At 41.7% G+C, this 22,815-nt stretch overlaps 1 protein-coding gene across 8 annotated transcripts in view; it reads left to right on the top strand.

Annotated features, from left to right (window-relative positions):
- The window catches only part of ITPR1 (inositol 1,4,5-trisphosphate receptor type 1), a 325,544-nt gene that overhangs the window by 2,273 nt on the left and 300,456 nt on the right, over window positions 1-22,815 (top strand). For all 8 annotated transcript variants that reach the window (XM_053219026.1, XM_027042521.2, XM_053219028.1 and 5 more), the window contains exon 3: window positions 20,015-20,122. In XM_053219026.1, coding sequence (XP_053075001.1) covers window positions 20,031-20,122 — 92 coding nt within the window. In that variant the 5' untranslated portion in view covers window positions 20,015-20,030. The remainder of the gene's footprint in view (window positions 1-20,014; window positions 20,123-22,815) is intronic.

The raw sequence follows: 22,815 nt of genomic DNA, 5'->3' as shown, positions 1-22,815 counted from the left end.
AGATCTAGAGCCATATATCACAGAAACTCTAAGTCAGGAACAGGTGAAGAAGTGGAGGTGTAGAGAGTGAAAACACTTGCCCAGTAGCTAGTACACAGTAGAGGCAAGATAGAACTCCAGGTTTTGGGACTGCACTGTGGCCGACAAATGCATTTAAGTTGGGTGGGAGAGGTGAGGGAAAAGCTGGAAAAATGGTACTTATTTCTGGTGATGAAATAACTCTTGTGTCCCAGCAGTGACGAGTGAATAGTAATACATTGATTTAAGAAGGAAACGATGTAGCTGTAGATGTAGGGATAAGAGTGTGGCTATTTGAGGAGGTGTTAGATATTACCCTGACTGTGTTTTAGAGAGCTGTGTGCTGAAAGCTGAATGGGGAGAGTAAAAGAAATCAAACCACGAGGAACACTGTTCAGCCTTAGGTTCATCTCATAACTGAAATCCATCTTGATCATCTACATCAAGGCATCTGTGCAGGTTAATAAAAGAATCAGAATTTCTCAGTCTGAATAATTCAGTAGTTTAAATTGCGGTGAGTCTAAACTGTGAAGTATCGGTATGTTTTCATATACTCTTCAGTTTGGTTTGTGGACAGTTGTGTAGAACACTTTTTCATTTCTTTCTTGTGTGTGCATGAGTGTGTATGTGTTGAAAGTACAGTCTGTTCTTTAAATAATTCAGAACATAATATACTATCAAGATTTCATTGTAGCAGGCAGGGGAAGTTCTTCATGCTCTATATAAATTACTCCTGGCCGCCTCTTTACGTCCATGAAGTTGTTTGGGGTTGACAATATTATCCACTTAACAAAGTGGTGCCTTTTGGAGGGAAATGGCATCCTTTCTTGAGGAATGAGAGATGGAAAGGTTGCTTAGAGGAAAAGAGACAGATGAACCCAACCAGATAAATCTCTTGCCTTTTTCCTCAAAATATTTTCAAGTGAGCAGGACCAGGGTATTAGAGGGAGAGATAGAGAAAGGAATGAAACCTCTAATCCAATGGTATACAACTCGCTGACTTCTAGACAAAAAGAGTCTCATGGCTTTTTAGCTCATTTATAATGATCTTGTGGAAATTCTGATTTCTTTACAAGCAGCTCTTAAAAAACAAAAACAAAACAACAAACACCAAATATGAACACCCGAAAAAAAAAAGACGACAGAAAAATAAAAGTAGGCTTAAAGTTAGGTTCCTAGGTCAAGCTGTCCTTGGATATATCTAATTAAGGAGTCTATACAAGGCCATTGTCCCGTCTTGTTTAGTGTTGGTTTGATCTTTTAAAATAAAACACATTGGGTTTGCAAGCTCTTTATTAACTGTAAGTGCATGCAATTTTTTTGGTTTACTTTTGTGTTTTTAAGCTTTTGCACTGCTCTTGTAATGAAATCAGTTAAGGCTTGAAGTCAGTGACAGCAACATAATTTTTATGATTCCTACCAATTTGCATAGTGTCTGTGGTTCTGAGGTAATTGCTAATGAGGATGAGCTGAAAACACCACTAAAACCATCACCTGTGGAGCTAATTCTATTGAACTATGGCTAGGGTCTTCCCTCAGCTGGACATAGTTAACAACATTTGGTGTGATAAATCTGTGAATTTCTAATACCTGCTAACATTGATATGATCCAAGTGTTTATTCCTACATTCAACAAATTTCTAGAGCACCTGCTGTGTGCTGAGATCTAGGAGTTCTAGGTGCTGGGGATACAACACTGAAAGTCCTGTGCCCAAGAGGCTTAGATCCTAGTTAGGGGGAAATAGGCATTATAAATAAGCAAACAGGTAGTGAGTGCTATGGAGAAAAAGCCAACTAAAGGGGAACAGAAAATAACAGATGTTGGTGAGGATCTGGAGCATTTGGAACTTTTGTGCACTGTTGGTGGGAATGTAAAATAGTGTAGGTACTGCAGAAGACAGTATGGTGGTTCCTTAAAAAATTAAACAGAATTACCAAATGATCCAGCAATTCCACTCCTGGGTACATAACCAAAAGAATTGAAAGCAGAGACTCAACTGATATGTGTACATTCATATTCATAGAATTATTCATAGTAACCAAAAGGTAGAAACAACCCACATGTCCACTGATAAATGAATGGACAAACCAAAAGTGGCATGTCCATATAATGGAATATTATTCAGCCTTAAAAAGGAATGAAATTGTTATATATGCTACAGGATGGGTGAAGGTTGAAAACATTATGCTAGGTGAAATAAGCCATACACATAGGGACAGGTAGAGTGGTGCTTGCCAGGGCCTGGGGAATGGGGAGTTTGTTCAATGGGTACAGAGTTTCATCTGGGAAGATGAAAAAATTCTGGATGTGGATGGCAGTGTTGGTTGCAGAACTGTGTGAATGAACTTAATGCCATTGAATTGTGCACTTAAAAATGATTAAAATAGTAAATTTTATGTTGTGTATGTGTATTTTACCACGATAAAAATTGACAGCAATAACAACAGTGTAAAGGGGATAAGGAGGTATTAAGTGGGGATTGGGAATCAGGGAAGGGCTCTTTTTTTAAAATTTTATTTATTTATTTATTTAAATGTTTATTTTTCAGAGAGAGAGGGAGAAAGAACGTGGTGGGGGGGGGGGTACAGAGGATCTGAAGTGGGCTCCTTGCTGACAGCAGAGAGCCCGATGGGAAGCCCCAAACTCAAGAACCATGAGATTGTGACCTGAGCCGAAGTCAGGCACTTAACTGACTGAGCCACTCAGGTGCCCATATTTTTAATTTTTTAATGTTTATTTTGAGAGAGAGCATGAGCAGGGGAGGGGAAGAGAGAGGGAGGGAGAGAGAGAATCCTAAGCAGGCCCTGCGCTGTGAGCGCAGAGCCCAATGTGGATCTCGAACTCATGAACTGAAAGATCATGACCTGAACTGAAATCAAGAGCCACACACTTAACTGACTGAGCCACCCAGGCACCCCGGAAAGTGCTCTTTAATATGGTGCATTTGAGCAGAGATCTGAAGGAAGGGAGGTTAGCCAGTAGGTATCTGAGGGGAAAGGACATTCCAAAGAGCTAGAGCAGAAAGTGCAAAGGCCCTAAGTTGGGAAAAGGTTCGACAGGTTAGGGAAAGGAAGGAGGCTAAGTTGGTTGCAGCTGAGGGAGAGTGCTAGGCCTTCAGATGGGAGAGGGATTCCAGGTCAGATCCTGCAGGCACCAAGGTTTTGCAGGTAAGCAATGGTTTATTTCCCTGAGGATTTCTTAACTTTCTCAGAACTCTACATGTGGTTCTCAGCATCCCTGAGCTACCTTGTACTTTCTGAAGAGACTGGTGAGGCTGCCAAGATCACTTACCAGTTTGGAACTTGATTGGGGGTGGGAGGTAAAACCTAGATGTCTTGTTAGTCACATGATTTACTTGGGATTATAATCCCCTGTAGTTGGAAGGGAATCTTCTTAGATAAATAGATGAACCTGCAGTTGGTTTGGGTAAGAATTTTAAGAATCTCATGATATTCTGTAGTTTTTTTCAACAGAAACCTTGTGTACTTTGCTACCACCCTCCAGTCTGTCAGGTCTCATTTTAAGGAATTACACAAGGAGAATTTACGTTCTGCTGTCTAGCATCATCCTTGGGGAATATCCAAATAAGTAATTCTCTCTGATAAGTGAAGGGGATCCCTTCATGTGTACAAATTTATAACATACATACCTGGTGATACTTACTGCATAAGATGCACATATTCAGTTAACAAAAACAAGCCAGGCATCCCTAATCCCACCATTCAAGATGAGGGTTCCAGACCCCTGCATGTATACATAAGTAAAAATTATGTGTATAATATCATTAAAAAGGACTCATGCTGTACGTCAAGTTTTGTTCCTTGCTGGTTTCACTCTATCCTGAACAGCTATCTTGTTAATCAATAGACACCCGTGTCTTCATTTTTATGAAGGTATCTGTACCTTTGATGTGATTGCATTTGGGTGGTGACAGGTATGGAATCACTAGGGGAAAACATCATTCAGATTTCATCACCATCATAGAATCCAGGTTTTCTCTCTCAGTTTATACTGGTTTTTAAGAAAACTAAATGGAAGGTAAAGCACTATTCCAAAGTTAGCTGGGTCATTACAGGGATAAAGCTTAGTAATGATTTATTTCAATACAGAATCTCTTATTCTTCAGAGTAACCTTCACTGTAGATAATTGGAAACACATAGAACAGTGAGATCTTAGTATCATGAACCCCTCTTTACTTATCACCTATCTGCACAGTTACCAATTCATGACCATTCTGTTTTCACCTGCATTCTGATACACGCGTCTTGGGTGAGTTGGGAACAAATCCCTGATACCAGTTCATCTGTATTTTATTTTATTTATGTTTATTTATTTATTTTGAGAGAGAGCAAGAGAGCGAGCGTGTGCGTGAGCACAAACAGGGAAGGAGCAGAGAGAGACAATCCCAAACAGGCCCTGTACTGTCAGCGCAGAGCCCAGTGCGGGCTTGATCTCACAAACCATGAGATCATGACCTGAGCCAAAGCCAAGAGTCGGGTGCTTAACTGACTGAATCACCCAGGCTCCATCTGATTTTAGTATGTAGCTCTAGCATAGGGATTTAAAAACAAAAACAAAAAAACAACAACATAATACTGTGACCCATCACAGGGAGAAAAAGACATATTTTTTAATGGAGTCTGTGTTCTCCTTTTATGTTTATGTACATACATACAACATATATTACACAGGTGCATATATACACACATGCTTACAATATATACACACAATAATAATATATATGTATATTTAACTGTTTGTTTGAATCAGGATCCAAATAAGGTCAATAGATTACAAATGGTTGATGTGTCTTTTAATCTATGTTTTCTCTACACCTCTTCTTCTCCATGCATTTTATGGTTATTATTGAGGAAATGGGGTGATTTATTTTCCCATAGTTAAGATTTTGCTGACTGTGTCAGAGTGGTATAGTTAAACATGTACCTGTGTTCCCTGTGTATTACCCTATCTGGTGCTTAAATGTAGAGGCTTGATCAGAATCAGGGTTATTGTTGTTGTTGGCTACTTATATTTTTTTGAACTTCATTCAGGGAAGTATATGATATGTCTGGATATGCCTTATGATATTAGGAACCATTGATGTTCATTGCCTTAATCCATTAGTTTGTTAGGACTTGTCAAACTCCTGGTTTTCATTCTTCATTCATTAGCTGAACTATTTTATAAAAAGAAATTTTCCTCCACTAAGTTTTTTTGTCTCTGTATTTTACTAGTTTTCAAAAATAACAAGTCGTTTCCTTACCATGATACATGGCAATGGTTCTCAACATGGTGACCCTGGGGACATTTTTGGTGGTCACAGCTAGGAAGAGGGTGCTGCTGGCCTAGAGGCCAGGGTGCTGATTAACAGCCTACAATACATTGCATAGCCATGTGCAGCCCAGAATTCTCCCTTTCGCAGTTAACAGCAGTGCAACTATTGAGAAACCCTTGTACCAAGATGACCAGTGGGTATGTATTTTGGTTACTATCTTTGTGAACTTGTGAATTTAAGCATAATTTATATCTTTTTGTGTAGCTATCCTTCTTGATCAGAGTGCTCATTTTTGCTCAGCAAGAGAGAGGCTTTTGAAGTTGGTTCAAAAACACAACTGTAGTAGTCTTTGATAGCTTTCTTGCTTTCAATATGAGAGAATGTTCCAGGCCCATATTCTATATTTCTTGCCCCAGGCCTGGAATCAGTCTTTTCTCCAAGGAGCTATAGTTCTTTTGAGTGGGAAATGGTGTTCAGAGACCTCTGCTCAGGGCCAGATAGGTATTCTTATTTTCCTCATACAGGTCAGAAAAGAAAGCAGAATGAAAAAAACTTAAAACCTGAATATTTTCAATGAAGGTATTTCCAAAGCATAGTTAACACATCTTTGCCTTTTTAAAAAGGATTCTGAAGGTACTCCTAACTTTGCACTTTGGTATCAGTTTTAACCTTAGTGTACTGGTGCTCAGGTAACAATAGTACTCCCCAGATTGGTAGGAATGTTACTGTTGTTCTGTATCCGTGTTCTTCATACTGTATGGCAACCCACTATGAGATCCTGAAATCAGTTTAGTGGGCCTCCTTTAGCAGTTTTTTTTTTTAAACTTTATTTACTTAGAAGGAGAGAGAGAACACAAGCGAGGGAAGTGCAGAGAGAGGGAGACAGAGAATCTTAAGCAGGCTCTACGCTGTCAGCACAGAGTGTGACCTGGGGCTTGAACTCAGGATCTATGAGATCATGACCTTAGCCGAAATCAAGAGTCAGATGCTTAACCAACTGAGCCACCCAGGTGCCCCTCCATCAGTGTATGTGTGTATACATATATACACATACATATGTGTGTGTGTGTGTGTGTGTATATATATATATATATTTTTTTTAATGAAGTCGAGTAAATTAGAAAAACATCAAAGTGTATTGTATGGATACTTAGAAGGACATCCCCCCCCCCCCCCCATTCTCTCTGTCTCTCATACAGAGTGAACAGTGGGTTGTATTTCTTACTGTGGGTTTCAGTCAAAAATTTGAAAAACATTGCTCTACGTCTTTATTCCTCCATTTGTGGTCACCAGACCAGCATCATTGCCTTCAACAGTGAGCTTGTTAGAAGTGTAGACTCTCAGGCCCCACCCCAGACCCAGTGAATCAGAACCTGCATTTTAGCACAATCCCCAGGGGATTCATGCACACTCGAAAGTGTGAGAACCTCTATACTTAACCCCCAGTGTTTTTTCAGTGTTGTCTTATTTTTATGGTTATTTTTTCCTGGCTTGTTCTCACCTGTTGGAACTGACCTTTGTACTTGTCCTTAGTGGCCTTTTCATTCTCAATCAAGTGGAAGGTAGGCTAAGTCACCACTGAGGGTGAGCATGAAGGTCTGGCAGGACTGTCTCTGACAAAACTGGAAGCATTAGTTCTTACACTTGGGGAACTCTCTTATTGGCAGCAGTTTCAGATAGAAATGATACGTGTGAAACCTACTTAGGGTTGGGAGGTCACAGGTAGGAACAAGGCTGCATTTAACATGCTGTTTTCAGACACTTCGAACAACTTAGGTTTTATAATGTTGTGTGACAGCGAATTAGCAGAACTTCTGGGCTGCTTATATGGTTGCTTATCAGATATAGATGAATGTAAGAAGAAACATCACTGACTCCAAGTTCTTTGCTGTTTGTCTGTGTTTCACTAGGAACTTTATTTGCGAAGTGACTTTGTTTTGCAAAAACAGTTTCAAGACTTAACCATGCACGTATTTCTTTCTTTTTTTTTTTTTTAACATTTATTTATTTTGAGAGCATGAGATGTGAATGGGCAGAGAGAGAGACAGAGAGAGAAAGAGATGGAGAATCCCAAGTGGGCTCCACACTGCCAGCGCAGAGCCTGATATGGGGCTCGAACTCATGAACTGCGAGATCATGACCTGAGCTGAAGAGTCGGGGTGTTTAAACTGGCCACCCAGGTGCCCTCCATGCACATATTTCAGAATAGAAAAAGCTGATACAGTACCTAGACTTACGGACATTCATTTATTTGCTTTGGTGCATCTGTGCCTGTGACTATGTCCCCATCCCTGCCCTGTCTATATCCATCTTGCCAAATACTACCCAAATGCTTCCTCTTCTGGGAAGCCTTTCCTGATAATTTGAAAATCTTTGTTATTTGAAACTCCATGGCGCTTTAAATCTATTTTCCTCACGGGCCTTTTTGATTTTTAACCTACAAATGCACCTGAGAAATAGTGTCCACAAGAGATTTGTTGAAAGAAGTTATGTATCTCCATGTTATATCTCCCTTGGAAGAATGTAGGCTGCTTGTCAGAAGAATCTAATCATTTGTAAGCCTCTCCTGATTAAATATTTCTGAAATTGGTGGTTTGCTTTGAAAAGCCTCTTTTGCTGTGGAGAGCAAAGTGAGGACTGTGCAGAAATGTATTAAGTGGTTTCTTTTGATAGCTTTTGAGATGTTTCTCAGAACAGTTCTTGGGTGGGCATTGGGCATGGGAAACTGTTGAGTGTTAATAAAAGGGAGTGAAGGTAATAATCAGGGAGGGAAGCACAGTTGCTCTGAGGCTGTAATGGTATCGCCCTGCCGAACCACAGGATGGGGGCTCCGCAGGATTGGGTACTGACTGCCTCTTGAGTAGGGGCTAAACATGTTAACATCTGTGCTTCTGTTTCCTCCTCTGTAGAATAGGTATAAAAATACCTGCTTTGGGCCATTGCTGCCAAGTCAAACGTTTGCAAAAAGTCTCAGAGATTAAAAAAAGAAAAAAAAAACAACAACAAAGCCTGTGTCTCTAGAGGAATGGTTCTCAACCAGTGGGGTGATTTTGCCCTGTGGGGACTTGTGGCAATGTCTGGAGACTTTTTTGTCACAGCTGAGGGAAAGTGGGTGCTACTGGCATTTAGCAGGTAGAGGTCAGGATGTCACTAAACATCCTGCAATACACATGATATGTCCTCCACAACAAGGAATTATCTGCACTAAAATGTAGCCCTCAGTAGCCCTGAGGTTGAGAAACTGTCCTAGACTGATTTTTCCCAGACTAATTGAGACACTGCTCTCTCTCTGAGGATGTTCATCAAATCTGATTTGTTGGTTTTTGTTTTTTGTTTATTATTATTATTATTATTTTGGTGGTTCAGGTTGTGAGCAGAGGGGCGTCTCTTCAGGCTGGGGATGACTTTAACTTTTTAATAAAATAAATACCACCCTTCCCCCGCTTCCCCTAGGTACTGGCTTTGGTTTCTGGAGCCCTGTGATCTATTTGCTTTGTTGTTGTTTTTTAATGTATGTTTATTTTTGAGAGAGAGAGACAGCGTGTGAGCACGGGATGGGCAGAGAGAGGGAGACAGAATCTGAAGCAGGCTCTGGGCTCTGAGCTGTCAACACAGAGCCTGATGTGGGGCTCCAACTCACAAACCCTTGAGATGATGACCTGAGCCTAAGTCGGATGCTTAACCACCTGAGGCACCCTGGTGCCCCTATGGTCTATTAGCTTTGGTAGTACACGGCTGTGTGACCTACAAGAAGTTACTCAGGTTTATTGTTGTTTGCTTTTTCCGCCTATAAAATGAGGAATTTCAGCTAGATGATCTCTACCCACCAAATAGAAAATTTTCTGACTGCCAACTTTGAGCTTTTGATTGGCTTTTCTTATATTGGCCTGGGAGAATAGGAAACTTGAGAGCACGTGTCAGAATTGACATCTTTGCTGAAAAATAGCCATGTAGATAATGTACCTTTTTCAAGAATAGGCTATTTAGTGGGCATGTTTGTGAAAAGGCACATAGGTTTATCTTTGTGTGCATGTGTTTATCTCTTGTGTGTCTAATGAGCAACATTTAAATTAGAGAATTGCTCTGAACTGCTGATTTACAACTGCTCTTTCTGAGATTGTCATAGAGGGCCCTGCTTAAAGTTGAAACTTCTGAGTTGGTGACTTCCTTTGGGACTGTCTGAAAACGAAAGCAGAATACAATTTTCTATCCTCCGAGAGAAGTGCTTTTTGCAATAGAATAAGTGGTCTCCTGATGGGACACTGCATTTCTGAGGACAATCTGATTAGCCACTAATAGGACCAGAAGGCAAGCAGGGGGCTGCACAAACATGTGTATGGTGGGGTGGGGGGAGCTGCCGGCCGGTATCCACCTCAGAAATACCGTGTTTCTGCTCCTCGTTTCACAAGAAAGATGATATCGTCAAGTCTTTGCTCAAAGGAAGTTCCAAAATTAACTGTGAGAGTGCCCAGTTACAGAAGAGACGGTGTAAAAGAGTGCCTCTTTCCTTGTCTTGGAAAAGTCCACTGTGAGTGTGGTAGGTTTTCTCTTCCCTGTATTTACAGCCATATTACCATATATGTACCTGGGTGAGGGCATCTTAAGGAGGCCTGTGCTCCTCTGGAAGGAGTGTCCTTGGCCTCCAGCCACGAGATTGATCAAGTGCCGGCAACTCTTCCTTTTTCTGCGCACACTCTTGCTTTCCCTCTGAAAGGCCTTGTGGTTTGCCTGGCTTGGCCCACGGGGGGCTGCTTGACCTGAAAGTGAAGTGCTGCTCTTTTGTGTTGATGGCAGCTGTGGCCCCCAGGTCTTATCTGTGTTCCTGGAGACCAGCTGCCCGAGGCCTGCTGAATCTCCAGGCGCTTTTAAGTCTTTGTGCATGAGCCCTTTCTTTGCTGCCTAGCTTGAAAGGAAGCCTTTTGATTTTATTCATTTTAAGCAATCATTTTTAAAGCAAGCAGCAATAAAACCAGCACTAAGTCTTTGGCAGAGGCCTTCTGTTTTTTAGGAGGTGGAGATGATGTGAATATGCCAAGAAAGAGCAGAGAAGACTGATGGATTTCCATTGGCTACCTTTTTTAGCAGAAGAATGGCTTTTCCGAGTACCCTGTGCTTTGGGGCCAAGTGGCAAAGCTTAGTGACTGAAGGGTAGACCCAGAGGGGGCTATGGAGGTGGGATGCTGTCATTCATTCTTCACCTGGCTGTACTTTGGGGGTTTGAGTTTTACTAGGAAGAGTGGGAAGAACATTCTGCTGGAGTTGGCATTGATAAATTCAGATAAATGCATCACACAGTGTGTCCTTTGTCTATACCACTCATCATGTGGACTTGCTGGTTGATAGGGTTAATCCTCAACGGATTGTAAGCCCTAAAAAGTTTAGTAAGAGTAGTTTATGAGAGTTGAAAATACAGCAAATTGGCAGACAGGAATAATCCCAGTAAACAGGAATTGTTTCCCATCTTTTACTTTCTTTGTGCTAAGCAAGCCCATTATTTTCTTTTACACATTTGAACCTCAAAACAGCTTTATGAGGCAAGCTCTCATGATCCTCATTCTGCAGATGAGGGAACTGAGTTCCAGAAAGAGTAAGTAACTTGGTCAAGATTATAAACTTCCTGTCACACTTAGCAATAAAGGCAGACTTTTTACCCTGGCTTGGGAAATGCCACTGGCCCGGGCTTCTTCTTCTCTGACCTTACCCCGCACTTTCTTTCTTTCCCCGTTAATGGTCCAGACGTTGTGGCTGGCTGTCTTTTTCTTGAACTTGCCAACTTCTTTTCTGCACACAGTGCCTTTGTACTAGCTATTTGCTCTGCCTAAAATGCTCTTCCACCTGATTTTTTTGCATGATTGTCTCTGTCTTGACTTTCAGGTCTTAGCTTAAATGTCTCAACTTGCTGTCTCTGACCAGCCAAAAGTAAAATGTCACACAGTTTTAATTCTCTGCCTAGTACTTAACACTATCTGATTGGTTGTGCCTGTAAAACTATCATGAGAACCAGGACCTGGACTGTCTTCTTTTTACCTATGTCCCACACACCTGGAGTACGGATAGTTCATGGTAGGTATTCGATAAATTTGTTGAATAAAAAGGTGGTTTCAAATCAGGGGGTTTTCTCTAAAGTCTTGGATGTTGTATGTTTTGCATTTTAGTCCTGTCCAGTTTTTCATGTTTATGCAGTATGAGTCCTGAGCACATAGGCAGTGTGAAACCAGAACTTAAAGTTTATAGTAGCATTTTTCAAAATTTTGGTTCTCAGGAACTCTTGACATGCTTAGAAATTTCTGAGGACCCCAAAGAACTTAGGTTTATGTGAGTTAGAACCATCTGTACTTACCTCATTAGAAATTAACACCAAGACAATTAACACTGAGACAACATGAAAAATAAGCCAATCGTATGTTAACACAGTAACATATTTTTAATGAACAGTAGCTCTATTTTCCAAAAAAAATTTTTGCAAGAGAGTGGCATTGTTTTACTTTTTTGCAAATTGATGAATATCTGGCTTAATAGAAGATAGCTGGAGTCCTGTATCTTACATATTTCCACCTCCAGTCTCTTCTGACATCTCATGTCCTGCAGCCTCTGGAAAACTCAACCATGGTGTGAGAGATGGAGTAAAAAGGCAAATAGTGCGTTGGTGTTATTATGAAAATAGTTAGGACTTTGAAGAGCCTCTGAAAGCGTCTTGGGTTGAACTCCCAGGGGTCCTTGGGCGTCATGGAGAGCCACTAGCTTATAGAGTAACCAGGTAATTTGAAAGGTGGGTGGTGCCATGGAACAACTCAGAGACTAAGAACCTGAAGGCTTAGGTAGCAGGATGCAATTGATTGTTCCTAAGTCTGGATATTGAATCAGAGCTTTTTGTTTAGAAATACATGCATGGGGATACATTGAAGCTGTGTCTGCAAAACAAACACAAGAAAACAAAACAAAAAAAACCCTTCCCAGCTAAAGTGCTGAATTGCAAAGGACCCTGAAAACTTGGAAGCTAGTGGTACTTGTTTTAGGTTCATCTTTTTCAGATGAGCAAGATTATAGCAAGCATTCTAGAAGTTCTGCAGTGGGATGGGTCATTAAAAAATAATAAAGCGTGGGTTCTTCTCCATGTCTGAGAATAGTAGCTTCAAATATAACTCCCTTTATAGCTGTTACTCTAAACCCTTACTTGGTTCTCCTTGTAGCTTTTGGACTCAGATGAAGTTGTGTCCTATAATAGAAATTAGATTGGCTTAGTGCTTTATTGGTCTCAGATATTGTCACAACCGGTCTTAAAGATACCAAGGTGGAGGCTGTTAAAAATAGATGAAATAATCCCTGCTAGCCAGCCATTTAAGAAAGGCAAATGATTACAGTCCAGGTCTCTGGGGGGTATTTTGAATATCTCGGGTAATGTATATAAGATTGTGAAAGTTAAGGTAATTGGGTGGTAAAACACACAGGGAACTTGGACCTCAGGAGATGATTGGTGCCCTGGAGGGCTGGTGTGGCAGGGAGGTCCTTAGTTCCTGACACCAATGCTTGGAAGGACCTAATTTAAGGGCAGACTCTGTGGGGCTTTTCTCCTTCCCAATTACTGTTTAGCCCCAAGGCCCAAGCGGCTTCATCTTACTTAAATAAAGGAGGCTTCTTGCTTCTATGTGTCCATAAAAATCTTCAGGTCAAAATATTTTGGTCCCTGGCTTTGGGGTCCATTACCTGGTATAAATAAAGCTTCTGACTTCCTCCTTTGCCTGTCTAGGATTAAGTGATACCTTAGGTAACTTCTTGGTTAATGAAAGTATTCTAATTTAGTCTCATTTCAGGAGTTGCTAACTTCTAAATTCTGAGTTGTGTGTAGGCGAAAATTGAGATTTTTTTTTTTTTAGAAAAATGAATATAATGCAATTAGTTAAGTGTGTGCGGGAGAAATAGATGGGAAAAATTATAATAAGTGAGTTTTCTGGCATAGTCAAAGCTTTTAGCAAAAAGGAAAAAAAAAGGAAACTCAAAACCTATCTTAATGCTTAAAATGAAACGAATATACTTCTTTTTCAGTGAGGCTATGATTTAGCCTGTCTTCACACCGAAGTGAAAGAGGTTCTAAATATTGAATTATTCCTTTGAAGATGTTTCCACCTCATCTCCTCCTTGCCTCCCACAGGGGCCTGATTTGATGTTAGAAGTGGGAATGGAGTTGAGGTCTGACTGTCTTGGGTATGGTGAGTTTGGGGGCTGAAAAGCAACAGTACCTTGGATGACCTGTGCAAGTACTGCCCACCTCCTAGGCTTACAGAGATTGAAACATTTCTGAGACATGTTTATTCGGATGTGTTTCCAACAGTGCTGACAAAGTAAGAAGCATATATCAAGCAGAAGAATAAGTTATCGACAGAAGTGAGTGAATGCTTTGGAGGAAGAAAAGTGAACTTTTCCATTTCAGTCTCATTCAAAAATACAAAAATGGGTGTTTACTAAAGGCCATATATTGGGCTGAGCACTTTGTGTGGATTATTTGTTTTACCTCTCTTGGTGACCCTGAGATAGGAAGAGTCCCTCCTCCTTTTTTTTTTTTTTTAAATGTCTGTTTATTTTTGAGAGAGAGTGCACATGCATGCATGGGGGAGGGGTAGAGAGAAGCGGGGAGACAGAATCCCAAGCAGGCTCCACACTGTCAGTGCAGTCTGAACTAGAACTCGAACCCATGGAACTGTGAGATCTTGACCTGAGCCGAATTCAAGAGTTGGATGATGAACTGACTGAGCCACCCAGGCACTGCTCCTCTCTTCTTTTAATTGGTTGAGAGAGCTGAAATTCAGGAAAGTTATATCAGTTGTCTAAGCACAAGAAGATGGAATTCAGACTCAAGTGTTCTGTTTCTAGACTTTTTGGACACAGAGGGGATGGTCACTGGGGGAGGGGTACTTTCTGCCAGAGACAGAAGTTAAAATTTTTTTTTTCTTCAGAAGTTAAAATTTTGTTTCTGGCTCCCAAATGTCCTAGAAATCTGTTGAAAAGGTCTAACAGACCTCTATTCTCTACCCTTGCTCCAACAGTGTCAGCTTGATTTTCTTTAGTTTTAGGAAAACAATCACCTAAAAATAGTTTAAATTCTTTTAGGTAATAGATAAGATGACATGATTACATTGGACCCAGAATGTGCTTGTCGTGTCCCAGGCGCTGTACAAGGGAAGGAAGAACTCAGCTCTCCTGTCCTCATGGGCTTGATAGTCTAGAGGTGAAGACAAGTAAATAAGCAAACCAGTAAATAAGCAATTTTAGGACAGTGGTAGTGCCCAGATAGGGTAATTAGAGTACCGAGTAGAGAAGAATGTCAGGCAGCAGTTACAGCGTGTCCAAAGGCACATGGCATGTTGGGGGATCTGGGAGAATGTTCATCATGGCCAGAGGGTAAAAGGTGGGTGGGCAGTACAGCGAGACAAAGATGCGAAGGTAGGCAAGGACCAGATCATGAGGAGTCCCAAATCTCTTTGGAATGTTTTAAGCACAGGAATGACATGGTCTGATTTATGTTTCTATAAGATCACGCTGGAAAAAAAAAAAAAGATTTTGCTGGCTTATGTGTAGAATAGATTGAGGGGCAAAGAAGGATTCAGAGAGAGTCTTTATGGAGCCCATTTGTCAATGATCCTGGCTGAGGTTTGGGCGGGAGTAAAAGAGTTACAAAGAATTGGAGGATTCAAGAGAGAGACTAAAACTTAAAATCAGTAAGATTAGATGCTCCTACTTCATTACTTGCTAAATATTTACTCAGCACCTACCATGTGCTAGGGATTGGTGAGAGGAATAAAGTAGTATGCAAAACAGATCCCTCAAACCGATGTTGGCTTAAACTAGGACAGGGCGTGGGATAAGGATGAATGTATTCTAGGCCTGAGTGAAGAGCATGGGCAAAGGCCTTGTGGCAGGGATAAGGCGAGGGAAGACTGGAGGTGCCACCAGGCGTTGTGGAGGTAGATGAAGTGGGTGGGGAGGAGGAGAGACAGATTGGGGAGATAGTTGAGTTCTTTCTGGTATATTGAGGTGCTGTCAGTATTCAGGAGCTGAATCCCAGTAGTTGTTGGCCTTGAGGTACAGATTGAGGAATCCTAGAAGCCCCTGGAGCCAGTGGGGGTGGGGTGGGATGACCCAGGGCGGGTGTAGAAAAGGCAAAGAACAACAAGATTGTGAGACCACAGATGTGGAGGACTACGACCTCTGGTTTCTGTTCACCTAGGAGATCTCTGAATTTGTGTGTTTTTATTCCCGCCTTTTTTTGAGTGGAATCAAATGTACCTTTTCCTTATACATTGCTCAGGTTTCAGTGGACAAAGAACTGAAGCTGAGCCAGTGGGCAGTGTGAGGCTCCTGAGCGTCTCACAGAGGCAGTGAGCCCCCTTTCTGTGCCCTGGTCCAGCCACCCTGGGAGAATCCTATTTTAAGAGGTGCATCAGCCTGTCAGAACAGTGCTGGGAGGTGGCGGGGTGGGGGGGGGGGGGGCGCAGTAGTTGCTTGCATACATTGCACTTATTTCCTGCAGGCGTTTTGCTGACTTGTTGATGCACGTGATCTTACTGAACCTAGTGACAGCCTGTTGAGGGAGCTACTCATATTATCCCTATTTTATGGATGAGGAAAGTGAGGTTTAGGAAGATGAGAGAGCTGGCCTGAAGTCCTAGAATGACGTGGTGGCAGAGCTGGAGGTGCCTGGCAATCTGACTCTGGAGCCTCCGCTCCTGTCTGCCCTTGGGTGAGGACTGCTCTGGAGACGAGGCCATGTCTGGAATCACCCAGGATGATGATGCTCTGCAAACAGAAGCAAAGTCCTAAGGAGATCAGAGGGCATTCACATTTTGAGAGGTTTCTGAGCATCGGGGGATAGACCAGTAGCAGATTCTCTAGGATATTTTTTTGTGCAGGGGACACAGGAATATTTCCTAAATGGGCTTTTTGAACCTGGAACCATTTCTGGAACCATTTGAACCCTTGCCCAAACCATCTGAACCGTGAAACATTGCCAGGTGTTTAAGCAGAAGCAAGGTCATCCTTAGGAGTCATGGTAGGGGTATTCCATTATTGGGCAAGAGATGGAATTACACACTTTATAGGTTCCCTCCAACCTTTATGCCATGATTCTGTATATTTGGAAAGACCACAATGCTTTGTGATTGGGAACTGAGCATAATTCCATAGAGTTCAGGTTATTTTTAATAGGTGAATTAGGGAGGATAATTATTTTCCCTAAAGTGAAATATATTGTCACAGATCATCCAGGAGTGCATTTGTTAGGATACCCACCTGATTTTTTATACGGGGATCCTTTGCTTTGCTGAGTTTAAATTTTGAAGTCCTAGAATCTTTCAGTTCGACTTCATCTGACTAAAAAATAATAAATAGCCAGCATTGAGTGAAAGTCTACCAGTCTCTGTATCAGGTACTTTTCAGGCACTGTTTCATCTGTTCCTTACAATAATCCCTTGCAGTTAAGTGTTATCCTCATTTTACAGATGAAACAAAAACAGGTTTAAGTAGTCCGGATGGCAGTGTTGAGCTAATAATAATAATAGCTTGCACCCAGAAAGAAGATTGGAGCTCTGCACCTGACCATCTGAGCCTTTTCCAATATATCGTGGACCAACTCAAAGTTGATTAGCAAAGAGCCCTGGGTGTCGTTAGAGTGGGTGGGTGTTTGACCTATCAGGGTCTTGCAGATCAAGGTTGACGCTGGCTGTTTCTGTATTAGGGGGGTCCCCGGCCGGGAGCACTGGGTACTGCTGTGAGAAGTTGGCCAGCACAGATGGTCCAGGATCAGATAAAGAGACAGGTTCTCCCACCCTGTTATAAACAACAGGAAGTCTTCCAAAAGATTGCTCCCACGCCCATCACTCACTGGCTGACTTTCCCTCCAGGCTCCAGAGGCCTGTTCTGTTGACTTTCCTGGCCTTTGTTTTTCCTTCTAGGGTAGGGCTGATGATGGCCCAGGACCTTTCCTCCCTCTCTCCCTTATCCTTCTCCTCTTCTTACACTTAACTAATGATAGATGAGGGGAGCCCTCCAAAGCTTTCCAGCCAGACCAGTCCTTTTTGAGGGGACCTACGTCTTGAGGCCCTTGGGGAAGACTCTGTAGCACCTTCCACTTCCTGTTTTTGGTTGTTTCTTTAAACTGGGGACCCCTGGCAGATTTCCCAGTTGAAGATCATTAACTATGATGGACGTACGGATCATTGTTTTCTGGGAAAACTGTAAAATATGGCTAAAGTTGACTTAGTTGTCTGCTTAACAAACATGGTTGGGAAGAAGTTTAATTTCCTTTTTTCTGACTTACCAAAGTATTGTGTGGCCATGGTAGAAAAATTAGGGAACACCGAGGTAGAAGAACTAGGAAACATAATTGTACGGAACACAGAAATTCAGGTCTTCATAATCTTAATAAGGTGGCTGATGTTTTCGTTGATGTTCCAGGGGTCATTGTTGATGAGAAGCTCTGCTTAAGACTCTGATGTGACTTAAAACCCTGGCCTGGGGCATCTTCACATCTCTGGATCTTGGTTTCTCCAACAATAAAATGAGAATAATAGTTGTGCCCACTTCATGTGGTGGTCGTGAGGATTCAGTAAGAGAACATGTGTAAAGCCCTTAAGCACCACCGTGAGCCTGATGGTGCTTGATAAATGTTAGTCATTATTATTTGCAATGGTAGCACTGCAGAACTGTGCTAGAGAAACACTGTGTTCAGACATCTATTTCAATTATCAACTGCAGGCGATAGTACATCATTCCAGAACACTGAATTATGTCTGCTTCTTTCCATTAGGGACCTGGAATCTTTCAGTAAGGTAACCAGGAGGTGAGGAAAGTTGAGAAAACAGGGGTCACACTGCTATTTACTGGCCTGATCTCCATGGGGGCCAATTTGAAGGGCAAGCCCAAAAGGACAGAGTTAGGCCCACTAGACAAGGCCTCCTTGACTGAGCACATCCCTGCTCTCCTGTATCCAGGCTTCCCCTGTGTCCTTCTGGGAGGCCAGAGTGTGAAGACACAAATTTGGTCTGGCTCAAAATTCAAACAGAACTTGATTTCCAATAATCAGTCCCAGACGTATGTTGACTTGCTGACCCCTTATGATGAGGCTTTTAAATATAAGCACATAAGGGAAATATTAAAGTCCTTAGTGTTTTCCACTTGTGCAGCTTTTTTGGGTGTTGTTTAAAACACTGGTTTGCCTTTTAGGTATGAAATAACCAGTTAGGAAGAAATAACAGGCTTGATTCTGGAGAGTGGGTCTTGGCTGGCAAATTGTCCCTCTACACATGATTTGTGTGTCTTTCCACAAGGTTTACAGATGTTGGCTGTTTTTTTGGAGAATGTGTTCTCACTTGCTGTCTTTCTCAATGCATAAGTTCATGTTCAGTGAAATGTTCCTTCTCTTGCTATATCTGGGTTGTTTGGAGGGATTAGTTTTTCCTTGTAGATTCTCAAGCAGTGAACTGAGGTTATTTAACAGTTCATTTTTAGCACCTGGCACTCCTGCTAAGTAGGAGAAATGCTTCCCTAGGTTTCCTGATGATCATTGCTCCATGATTTTAACCAAAAGAAAACTTGGTGCCCAGAAGGCAATTCCAGAAGAGAATACTTTTCCACGCCATTACAAGTCTTGTGGCTTTGCAGGTGAATGATTTCTAGCTGGGGAGCTGGAGTAAAGACATTGGAGAAGATGCTTAAGAGGCTCTGGGTTTGGAGGAGAGATTCTGGGAAGACTCGGTTTACTCCATGCATCTACATCAGATGCCTGAGGAAGCCATGGGGTGTTAGCTGGGGTCCACACCAGCGCACTGTTTTCCCACATAAATGAGCTTGTTTTTTAAATGTCAAAATTTTTATAATTGGCTCCCACTCCTCAATATTTATGGCCCTCATGAAAGCTGTGCCTATGAGTCATGTCAATATTTTTGTTGGTGTGTGTGTATGTGGTGTGTGTGTGTGTAAGTAATGATTTCTGGGCTGTGGAGAGATTTCCTGGAACTTAAGAGTCTTTTCTAGGACTGCCCCTAACTAGCCATTATGTTTTCCTGACCAGGGTTCTTACCTGCAGGGTTTGGACCAGGTGCTAAGATCCTTTCTCCCCAAGTGTTTGGGTGAAGGGTAAGAAGGGTAAGAAGGAAAGAAATTGAAATAGCATTTGGATGAAGTGGGTACAGTTGTTGAATTTTTAAAAGGCCACTGGAGGTTTGTGATATTTCTTACTAGGTTTCCTTTTATTAATTTTGTTGCTTTGGTACCTCAGCACAGGCACAGCCAGACCCAAGTTTTATACCAGGTGTTTCCTTCTGACTTCACATTGCCTGAGGCAGATTGAATATGTTAATGTTTCATAAGTCAGACTTTCCAACTCCTTAATCACTGCAGAGTTGTTGGCTGACTTCCATGCAGTCTTTATATTCACTATTCATTATCGAGGGTCCTCAATTTGTAGAGTTGGATTTGGGTGTGGTTTTGTTAGAAACCAGCGTTATTGTGGTTGGAATATCCTGAAATAAATGATATATGGAAAAAAATGTTGTTGCATATGTCCTTGCTTGGCTCATTTAATTGCCTGCCTGTCACACTCTCGTTTAAATTTGACTTTTAAGTAGGGCGCTTAGGAAAGTTGAGCTGAGCCAACTCTCAGTGACTCTTTTCCCCCCTCTGAGCATTTCTTTCCTTCTAATAACGTTGCATATTTTACTTTGTCTAGGCTTTTCGAGAAAGACATGTCTGACAAGATGTCTAGTTTCCTACATATTGGAGACATTTGTTCTTTGTACGCGGAAGGATCGACAAATGGATTTATTAGCACCTTGGGGTAAGAGTGCCTGATTTCTTGTGTTGCAGGTTTTGTTTAAGACCTCATAATGCCAGCTTAAAAACTGATTTTTCTAAGATAAGAATGTTACTATTTGACTTGGCTTTTCTAGGAGCATTTGGAATCATAACACCAAATCTCAGGTTAGCCAAGTTTACCTCTTACACAAAAGTACTGTTTTCTTGTCAGTTCTGGAAGAGCAAAATCTGGTTAATTAGGACTCTTACAATTCAGAATTTACTATAATTTCCTATTCACATACAAGGGGGAATCATAAGGGGAAAAGTGCGAAGTGTATGGGATAAAATTTTAATACTCTTTTATACAGACCTGAAAGAAATGCTTTTTAGCTTTCATAAAAACTCTTATTTTCTTTGTTTTTTAAAGTTTATTTATTTATTTGTGAGAGAGTGCGCACGCACAAGCAGGGAGGGGCAGAGAGAGAGAGAGAGAGAGGGACAGAATCCAAAGCAGACTCCAGACTCGAAGCTGTCAGCATAGAGCCCAAGAGGGGAGCCCAAGAGGGCTCAGACTCATGAACTGTGAGATCATGACCTGAGCCAAAGTTGGATCCTTAACCAAAGCCATCCAGGCACCACACAGTTGTTATTTTCAAATGCTAACTTACTTGTCATTTAAGCGAAGACTAGCACTTCTTGTATGCTGATCTCTTTTCTCTGAAGTAGAACCTTTTCCTAGTTTACTTATTTATTTATTTTCTTTTTAAATTTTTAAATGTTTATTTATTTTTGAGAGAGAGAGCATGAATAGACTAGGGGCAGAGAGAGGGGGAGACACAGGATCTGAAACAGGCTCTGGGCTCTGCCTACAGCACAGGGGCCTGAACTCCCCAATGTGGGGCCTGAACTCCCCAAGTGCAAGATCATGACCTGAGCAAAGTGAGACGCTTAAATGACTGAGCCACCCAGGCGCCCCTAACCTTTCCTATTTTAAATTGATGTACGCATTTGAGGGGCACCTGGGTGGCTCGGTTGGTTAAGCGTCTGACTTCAGCTCAGGTCATGATCTCACAGCTTGTGAGTTCAAGCCCTGCATGGGGCTGTGTGTTGACAGCTCAGAGCCTGGAACCTGCTTCAGATTCTGTGTCTCCCTCTCTCTCTGTCCCTCCCCCGCTCACACTCTCATCTCTCATAGATGAATAAATGCTAAAAAATTAAAAAAAAATAAATTGCTGTACGCATTTGAAAATTACATATTGTACAAAGTTCTGTAAATAAGATTTTTGTTCTTTTGTGATTTCTTCAATTTTTACTCAACTTGTAAGAGTGTAACTACATTCCATAATGTCCTTATTGGATGATCTTATCCCTTTTCCTCCTCCCATTGTCTGCAAGAGGAAATGAGAAGTGAAATAGCCCCAAAGGCAGAGAGAAGCAGAATGGAGAATCAAGATGGTTAACTCCAGAAGACAAAGGAATGGTCTTGATTGTCTTTGTGTAGACAGTAGTTAGGCCCCAGGGTGGAATTGTTGAATTTGGCAGGAGCTGATCTCAAATGGGGGAAGGAAAGCCAACAGCTTCTCCAAGAACCTTATTCTTATAGCAGCCAGAACCTCTCTTTTAATAACAGCTATTATTGAAAGCATGCTTGTTCTCTGGTATTTGTGCAGAATGGATATTCTCAGGCTGTCATTCAGGTCACTCTAGCCTCAAGGAACAAGTTACTTCAGATGTAGAATCTTAGCTCAGTTGGACCTTGTTGTAGAAAATGTTTGTTTTCAAAAGTCATCTTGATCACCAAACTCACTAAGTGTTTGTCAGTTCTTACTTTTCTTAACCTCTCTACACCAGAGACCCACCCTTCACAACTTCTCTTCTGTGGCTTTTGGCTAAGAGGCCTTCCTGTTTGTGCGTCTCCAATTGCCCGTTTTCTCTTCTTGGCTGAGTCCTTCCTTTTTCTGTTCCTCATGTTTGAATCTTGGATCCTCTGCTTATTTCCCAGCGATGGTAATAAATAGGAGTAACCCCTTACAGGAGTCCTATGGATATTTATAGCACTGTGCTCCGTACTGTATATACATCTTGCCTTTAATCCCCAAACACCTCTTTAGAGTGAGCATTATTATTATTCCTCTTTATGGAGGCAAAAACCTCTGAGCTTCTGAGAGGTGAAGTCATCTGCCCAAGGCTTCACAGCTGTGAACAACCTTGACTCCAGGACCAGTGCTCTTAGCAGTTGCCTTGAGAGGGGTAGACTTTGCATTCCCTACCTTTCCTGACAATCCGTGTTGTCAGGCAGAATCGGCTCATCACCCTCCTCACTGTCTGCCCACAGCTCTTACTCCTGTGGATGCCTTATTAAACCCCAGCCCCACCTTATGCCTCATCTCCTCTCTATGGCCCTGATTTCTTTTAATGGTGCCATTGCCCTTCCAGTCACCCAGGCTTACTTCCAGTTGATAGCTGAGCCCACTTGTGGCAGCCCCTGAAATCTTAGTGCTGCCTTTCCCTTTGTCCTCTTCTTCGAGAGCGTCCCTTCTTAGAATTTTTATGAGGTACGAATTCTTTGCTTTATAAGAGTTTCCCTCAAGTATTATAAACAAATTAATTATAAGGTTCCTTCTCACTTTTTCTTAAAATTTTTTTTAGTATTCATTTTTGAGACAGAGCACAGGTGGGGAAGGGGCAGAGAGAGAGGAAGACACAGAATCTGAAGTAGGCTCTAGGCTCTGA

Source organism: Acinonyx jubatus, chromosome A2 (assembly GCF_027475565.1).
Source record: "Acinonyx jubatus isolate Ajub_Pintada_27869175 chromosome A2, VMU_Ajub_asm_v1.0, whole genome shotgun sequence".
NCBI classification, from domain to species: Eukaryota; Metazoa; Chordata; class Mammalia; order Carnivora; family Felidae; genus Acinonyx; species Acinonyx jubatus.
Note: the sequence above shows the minus strand (reverse complement) of the source record. Positions and strands in the feature narration are given on the sequence as shown.